This window comes from Antrostomus carolinensis, unplaced genomic scaffold (assembly GCF_000700745.2).
Source record: "Antrostomus carolinensis isolate BGI_N321 unplaced genomic scaffold, ASM70074v2 scaffold19664, whole genome shotgun sequence".
NCBI classification, from domain to species: domain Eukaryota; kingdom Metazoa; phylum Chordata; class Aves; order Caprimulgiformes; family Caprimulgidae; genus Antrostomus; species Antrostomus carolinensis.
In genome coordinates, this window is record NW_010310312.1 from 8,625 (window position 1) to 16,704 (window position 8,080).

The following is an 8,080-nucleotide window of genomic DNA, read 5'->3' on the forward strand; positions in this document are numbered from 1 at the left end:
ACGTGGCCAATCCTGTTCTAAAGAACTGCTACCACATTAAATCAAATCACTAATTACAGCATTTGTAACTCATTTAACAAGTAGATATATATATAGCTGATCCAAGAGAGAAGACTTAAGTTTGATGATGGTGATTCAGTGTCAGGATGTGGATGTCTGACCCGATTTATGTGTTGGTTATGTGCTGCGTGGAACAGAAAGCTCAGAATTACAGTACTAGTGGTGTAGTCAGTCTTGTCTGGGTGATCTTATTAGCATGAACCAAACCTCTACAGTGATTTTGGTCTATTCTATACTATGGCCTCTGCCACCTATTCTACAAAGCAGATAGGAATTCAGAATGATTCCAGGTCATGACAAAAAACATGGTCATCAAACACCTGCTTATTGGACTTTTCAAAGGTCTCACTGCAGACTGGGCACTCCAGAAGATGGCTCTGCACATGGGCTTCATACTGACTTGTTTCAATATCTTCAGGAAATACTTCATCGCACATGGGGCACTTTCTTAGGGAAGCCTGAAGTAGAAAGCAAATGCAAATAAAGTCAGTTTAAAAATGATATTCAAAGAGAAGAAAAAGAATAGTAGTCAGATATCATAACTTTTGGATAAGTCTTTCTGCCTCCTAATACTCTCAAGTTTTCAAATGTCTCCAGGCTTCTCTAAATAGCACTTAAAAGTCAAAAGCTTCTGAGAGATACTCGAACTTTCATGCTGCTCCATCTTTAGATGCTGCCAAGAGCTGATCCTTAAAGATTAAGGCCAAAAGACTTTCCTTTTTGTTCCTTAAGACACATAATTCTACAGGTTAAGCAGACGTGGCTCCATTTTGTTGTCCGCTGTCTTACCAGGACTAAACCAGTATGTAGACAATTGGTTACGGAGCTGAACTCGGAGCTTTTTATTTCAAACCACTAATTCATATCCATGAACTACTAATTCATGTTCAGTCACGTCCACTTTACTTACTACATCTGCAGCTCCTGCTCCCAGGTCTGCTCCTGCAGCTGGAAAAAGAAGAAGTCAATTTAGCCACAACAAAACGATTAACGATGTAATGTGCTGATAACTAGTAATTCTTGAAACATGAGGATGTGGCTCTGGATCTAAACCTCTATATTTAGGACTATGGAAACTGGACATAAGCCACAGAAGTAGCGGTCTCACAGCTGAATAAACGAGCTAATAGCTGTCTCTTTTGGCAGAAAATGAACAGACAGCTGATCACTTAAGTCAACTCTTAACACCTGGCAGCATTTTGCAGCTGCCAAGTCATCTGCACACATGCAAAGCTGCACAGAGGTGCTCCTAATGTCTTTTCTACAGCATTCAATTCGAGAGGGAGGATAATTTGCTGTGACTTTAACTGCCGTGTAGTCGCGGTTTCAGACAGAATGCCAAATCATCTCACCACTATATGGATTTCCAAACAGAAGGCCTCCTACTTCAGGAACTGGAATTGGAGCTTGAGCTTGTGAAACAACAGAGAAGGAAGAAACCTTTGTAGCCTGTGAGAGATGCCTCAGGAGTTCGCCATTCTCTTCCCTGAGTTTCTGCAAAGGGACAGAAGGGCAGAATGAATTTCCAGAAGCTCAGGAGATCCTACAAGAGAAAAGTCATACTTTGCAATAACATAGACCCTCTGACATCAGAATCAAAATTACTCTGAACTTCTTTTAGGTTGCCTAGTGTTAGTTCTGGTTGACTGAATGGGAAAGTGAGGTATGGAAAAGCAAATGATCTATTCTGTGGTCTGCTCAGAAAGGCACACAAGATGATCACAACAGAGTGACACACGTGCAGGCACAATTAGTGATCTGTTTGGTAGCAGGGTTAATGGAATCGAACACTAGACTGAGAGATTGGTGTCATATTCAATACAGGAGAAAGGCAAGGGAGTTGTGCCAAGTTCTCACCTGATTTTCTTTATCAGCTTCATTCTTTTTTGCCTGCAGAGTCTGAAACAAACCCTTCTGCTCCTCAAGTTCTTTCATTAAGTTTTTTTCCTAGGAAAGAAGAGGGTTACTTGGTAAAATGTGGGAAACTGGCAAATAAAACGATGCTCCGAGCACTGGCACTGGCTGTCACTAGCTGCATCATGCTGCATTTGTTACCAACAAATAACCCTTCACTTTCAACATGAGTCTTACCATTTCATAGTTTGTCACCTAGGATATCTCTATGTCATCACTCGTGCTCTGTATTTTCATTACAACACACGAGATGACATGTGACCTCCAAAGGGGACACATGACGGATCAAATAAAGAAGGAGGTTGAAGAAAAGGAACTCCTACAGCTGAAGAATCCACCCTGGCAGGTGAGAGCTCTCCAAATCTGCCAGGTTTCCTGGTACTCTGAGACTTGCATTGACGGTGGAGAGCCAGCACATCCTTAGGAATTAATCTTGTAGCTGACTCTTGAATTAAATCAGTAAATTAGATGAGCTAGAGTACCTAGGGATTCTGCAGTCAGTCTCAAAGTATCACTCTAAGCATCCTGAACATTTGGCATCACAGCAGGGGTAATCACATCATCTATTTTAGGCATCTAATTTCCAATGCCAAAGTCAGAGAAGAGCCTCCAAAAGCTTCCCAACTAGCACATACAGAGAGAGAAGCACCTTTAGAAAGTCACAAAGGGCAACAGACTAAAGATGATGTGACGGCCACAGTCATGGCCATTGCTGGTTTCTCCAGCAGAAAGAAATGCCACAGCATGCTGCCCTTTTACATCCTTCACATTCCTTCAAGGAGCCTGAATTCCATTTCCTTTATCACTTGAGCTGACTCAAAAGAGATCAAGACAGAGACTAAACTTTCCTGCCACAGAGAATCAGAATTACAATGTCGAGTTATAGAGGCATTTCTTCCAAAACTAAAATATATGTTTATTCGATAAGAATATATGTATGCTATAAGAACCTGTCAGATGGTGTGTCCATAGAACCACCTATGTGGACACCCATGTCACCATGGACATTGCTCTTTTGGTCATGGAATCCTCTAGATTCTTGTAAGATTAAGCAATTTTGTACCTGCTCACTGCCAAGGATGCCTCAGCCTCTCCACCCTGGCTCCCTCAATCACCGCGACACTCAGGGAAGGATTTACCTGTTGAGTTTGAATCATGAGTAACTGGCGATTCTCTTCCTTTAAACTTTCAAGCTGCTCTGTCTTGTCCTGGTTCATATGAGACAGTTTTTCCACTTCTTTCTCATAATTCAACACTTGAGACTGGGGAGAAAGAAGGGTGGGCAGAAAGTGAAGATCAAACAGCTCTGAGTGAGGAGCACAGGCACCTTTTGCTGCAGAAAGCAAAGCTCCAGAACCCAGGGTTACTTTTTTTTTTTTCCTGCAAACATTTTTCCATTAAAATCTTTGTAGAAACTAAGAATAGTTACACAGGGATATACTGGAGCTGATGTATTCATCCGAACACAGTAGCCATTCATACGTTCTCTGAGGAGATTTTTAAGTTTAAACATGACACTTCTAGTCTGGGAAGTCAGAGAACAAAAACAGAGACACTATAGCCAGATGGTGACCCATCATTCTGGGTGTCCCATGTCCCAGACCTAACACCCAAGCTATTTTCAGTCTACTTTCTCCTTTCACACACCTCCCAGATAGAAGTCTTGTTTTCATCCAAGTATTTAACATAATTTTACAATGTTTTTCAAAACAGAAGTGTTTTCTGCCTGGATCCTTAGCTAGCAGGAGGTGAACAACAGTCTGATTTTGGTCAACTTAATGAGCATGCAAAGGGGATGTTTTTAGGGAGTAAAAGCCTTACAGTTTCTCTTAGCACATCCCCCTCTATTCTTCCTTCCAAAACACAGATTTCTTGAGCTTTCCTGGAGGTCAAATAATATCAAAGATTGACATTTTCCTAAAGAACTCATGTAATCAAAAAATAAACTCATACACCACAGATTTGCTCAGATTGCTCAGTTCTCTGTCAGAGGCAAAGCAAAGCAAAAGAAAGCAGCTACGTGTTTCTACCTGCAGCTGGTCCATGTGTTCCAGGGCTGTTTTCAGTCTGGTTTCCAGGCGTTCCTTGTCAGAGGTCACATTCTGAATTTGCTCTTTGAGTCTACCCAGAACAAATCAAAACACACCATACTTTCACGGATGGAAGTTTAATCCATAAAGGCAAGGTGCTTACATGAAATCCTGTTTTGAGATATGCTGTAAATACACTTACTGGTGCAGTTCTGCCTCTCTGCAGTCATCCAGCTCCTTTAGATGTTTATTTTCCTTTTTCAGGGAATTTAGCTCCAGCTTCAGTTTCTCTGTGTTGCTCCTTAGAGACTCTAAACTATTCTGCAGCTCCTGAAAACCACAGTGAGGTTAACAGGAGGTAAACGGGACCCAAGGAATAGTCGTGCTCTGCACTGGAACTGCAAAATCCCTCAAAAGAAACATTTCCAGGCAGCTCATCTGAAGGGGGAAAATCTCTTCTTTGCATCCTGACTACTCTTTCAGTCCCCATTTAATTTATAATAAGCCCTGAACCAAACTCAAGGAGGAAAAAATAATGATAACACAATTTTGGGACAGCCTACAAAACCTTTTTGAACATTCCCCTTTCCATATGTTCCTGACTTCTGTGTCTGCTGATGCCTCTTGCTCATCATTATTGTTCTTATCAGAGTACGATTTGGTAAAGGATTAAACAGATAACACGGGGAGAAACCTTTTTAATCTTCTCCTAGAAGCATACAGTAGAACAAGACCTGACTCAGTCCCTCTTCATCTTTCAGATATAAACCTTCTGATGTATTATATTAACTTTTGTGTTTACCTGTGTTTTCTTGACCTCTTCCTGCAGATCGATGGTTTGTTGCTGGAGACTTGCACAGCTTGCTCTCAGCTCCTCATTTTCTTCACGCAAATTTTTGTTTTGTAGTTCAATCTCTTCCACTTCTCCCTGGCAAGCAACAAAGTTCTTCGGTCATAACAGAAGCACTGAGAAGCTACACTCCAAATAACATAGTGTGAAGAGCAAAGAAAGATGAGCTCTGCAAAAGAGAACACTGTGTACCACCCCTGTGCTTTCACTGCTAGCACAGACCAGACTGCTACTCCACTCTCCCCAGTCTGCCCAAAGCTGACCATCAACTCAATTATTGAACACTGAGGACATACTATCCCTGATCTTTTAAGATGCTTGATGTCTCCTGGTGTCTACAGAACTCAGCAGAGGTTTGGGGCTTTTGGCATTTTGTTAGATTAGGACCATGTGTGCAGTGTAGTCGTTAACAAGGTTGCACACAGACACTGCAAAATAAAGAGTGCTTGGCTTCACAGCACCTCAGTTCTTGTCCATGTCCATGCTCTTACTCCCATCTAAGGATGTTTCCATGAAAATGACATTTTCATTTTAAAATATCCAAAATGCCCTGAAACACTATGTATTAAGTCACTCCTCATTACAAAGAGCTCACAATCTAGGTTGATAAATGACAGGTAGAGAAACAAAGGCTGCCCAAATTTGTGTGACAGATCAGCAGCAAAGCCAAGAATAGAATCCAAGTCTGCTGAGCTCTTGCTTGGCAGCCGATTTACCAATCACTTCATGTTAGCAGTGAGTGTAGGATAATAAAAGCAGAGGCAGGAAAAAGCAGGGGAAGAGAGGACACATACTTGTGTGGTAACCACCAGGATATCATCTTCGGTCTCTGCTCTGAACTGGAAAGGCACACTGGCTCCCCGGACCACACCATCCTGGTCAACGTAGCAGAACTGGTAGTATTCATCATCTTTCGGTAGGTAGTAAGCTTCAGACAAACACAACAACCCTGTCATACGCAGCTTCTAATTATTCAAGCCTCTTAATTATATAGCACAGAAAGTGAGAACCCCAGAAAACTGAGACATCCTCGTTCAGTGTTCCTCCTGCACCGTTAGTAATTCTTTGTGCCAGTGATAAAAATACAAATAAGATCAGTCAGGATGGCAGAATTTAGCAGATTCAAATTTTTATTTTATTATGGGATTTGAAATAAGTCTCCCAAAGCATGGTCCTACAGATATTCTGTAATTCCAAATGTAGTGCTCCTTGGTGGCAGCAAAGTGGGAGTCTGTGTGTGTGTCCCTGTGTGTGCACGTGCACATACGTGACCTGAGCTCCCCGCTCACCTTTGAACTGGATCTGTTGCTGCACAGCGGTACCACTGCGGACATCACTGGGCAGAGGAGCCCACATGAACGTGTAATATTCCCTGGTTGTTTTCCATCCCACCTGTAACAGCAAAATTGTTATATGACATCACACAGTTCATGTTTATCCTATGGTAATGGGACTATATTTCCACGTAGATCAGTTACTGGGAGGATTTTTGCATTGATATCCTGACTTCTAAGAGTTGTGGTCTGTGCAAGAAAGGATAATCAGAGTGTTTGATGAGCCTTGAAGCTGTTCAGGTCACAACAGGTCTGGCATTTTTTTCCTTAGGCACAATAAAGATGTCTCATTACACAAGGTTATTATTGAAAAGAATTCTCCAACCCTGTTTTATCAAAGCCCAAGCTATTTGTTTTTCCTTCCTCCTGCTTTCTCCTAAGTGGCACATCTGGTTTCACAGTATTCACTTACCCGGAAGATGCCCACCCAGTCCTTCCCACGAGGAATGAGGTTCTGTGTGAGGGTATAATAACAGGTTACATCTCCTCCAGGAATGTAAAACTTCTCCACATTGTTAAAGATGACCTGGGAGAAGTGGCAGTTGTCTAAGAGGACGGCAGAAGTGGGAGGCTCGTCTGAGGTCTCATCCATTGTGGAAATCTACAAGAGGAAAGAATAAGAGGATTATCTCACATGCTCCAAGACTTGTGCAGTCCCAGCCCTAACACACTCCACCTTCACTGGCTGAGGGTGCTGAGACACACAAGATACACTCATGCTGGTGATAAGCAAACTCAACAGCCTTCCCATCTTCTGCGTTCCAATCCAACGCAATGACTTGACCTCCAAATGCAGCATCTTTCATTCTTCAGCTTCCTGGCTCCAAGGGAAGAGAGATACCTTGCTAAGCTCAGCTCCCATGGAAGAGAACAAACGGAGGAGATCCTGGTTAGGCAGGTTGTGGTAGTTCTGTCTCACAAGCCTGTGTCATGAAGCTATTATAGCCTCGCTACTCGTGACCGCTCCGCTGAAACCGCAAGATGATTCTCAGCATCAAAATGAATCCATTGCCTGACAGCAGGGTCAACAAATAGCACGAAAGCTTTTACACGAGTTACCTACACAGAAAACTCTGCAAGCGTGTTGTGACACTACAAATCACACAACATAAATCTGTAGTAGGCTCATCGATCAAAACAATATCCAAACTGCCAGGAGCCCAGGCAGGACTGGAAACAGAACAATAAATCACCCTCTTTGCCACTCCATCTCGCAGGCAGCCAAGCTTCAGCCCTGGCAATCTGTCAAGGGGCAGATCGCTGCTGAGAAAACCCTGCTGCCAATCCCGGATCATTCAGTGCCAGGAATCCACAGCAGAACTTCTCTCAGCTGATCTTAGTGACAGCAGCAGTGAGCAAGGATTGACCTCAGAGCAGAGGGAAAGTTCACCATGAACAACCATCCCACTGAGGCATCGCAGGTCATCTCCAAGCCACAAGTTTCACGTGGAAATGAACTCCCTGGAACCCTACTACTTCTTTTTCTTTGCTTGGCATCACCCAGCAGGAAATCATTTGTTTTCTGTGCCAAAGAACAGCCTGAAAATCAGGGACTTTCGGGGGTTTTCTCCCTTTTCTTTCACTCTTTTCTCCCTTCGGGTGCACCTTCCACTAGATCTTCTTTCATTCAACTCCAGAGTCCTGAATATGTAGAAAAAGGCGGAGACCGAGACCAACTTCCAGCCGCAGCTGGAAACCGGGACATCGTGGATGCACCGGGCAGCCCCTGGCCGCTGGCACCGGGTGCCACCGGGGGAGCCCCGCCTCCGGTCCCCATTAGCATCCCCGTGAGTGGGGTCCCGGCGGAGGGGGAGGAGCGGACCGGGATGCTCCCTCCCCTCCCCTCCTCCCCTGGGCCGGACACCCCCGGTTCCGTCACCGGGAAGCGAAAG

At 43.6% G+C, this 8,080-nt stretch overlaps 1 protein-coding gene across 1 annotated transcript; it reads right to left on the reverse strand.

Moving 5' to 3' along the window:
- Positions 1-335: 335 nt before the first annotated feature.
- On the reverse strand, positions 336-7,050 carry CALCOCO2 (calcium binding and coiled-coil domain 2). The gene is made up of 12 exons (XM_029084601.1): positions 7,030-7,050; positions 6,601-6,789; positions 6,144-6,246; positions 5,649-5,782; positions 4,807-4,932; positions 4,207-4,334; positions 4,005-4,095; positions 3,114-3,236; positions 1,918-2,007; positions 1,413-1,554; positions 974-1,008; positions 336-518 (listed from the first exon to the last, which is right to left on the reverse strand). Exons 1-12 carry the CDS (start codon positions 7,048-7,050, stop codon positions 336-338), a joined length of 1,365 nt encoding a protein of 454 aa, XP_028940434.1.
- Between the last annotated feature and the right edge of the window lie 1,030 nt (positions 7,051-8,080).

Coding starts and splice junctions, on each gene's coding strand:
- CALCOCO2 (XM_029084601.1), bottom strand. CDS start 7,050: ATGGGAGCTGAGCTTAGCAAG. Junction 6,247..6,600: donor ACTGGGTGGGCATCTTCCGG/GTAAGTGAATAC, acceptor TTGCTGTTACAG/GTGGGATGGAAAACAACCAG. Junction 2,008..3,113: donor TCATGATTCAAACTCAACAG/GTAAATCCTTCC, acceptor CTTCTTTCCTAG/GAAAAAAACTTAATGAAAGA.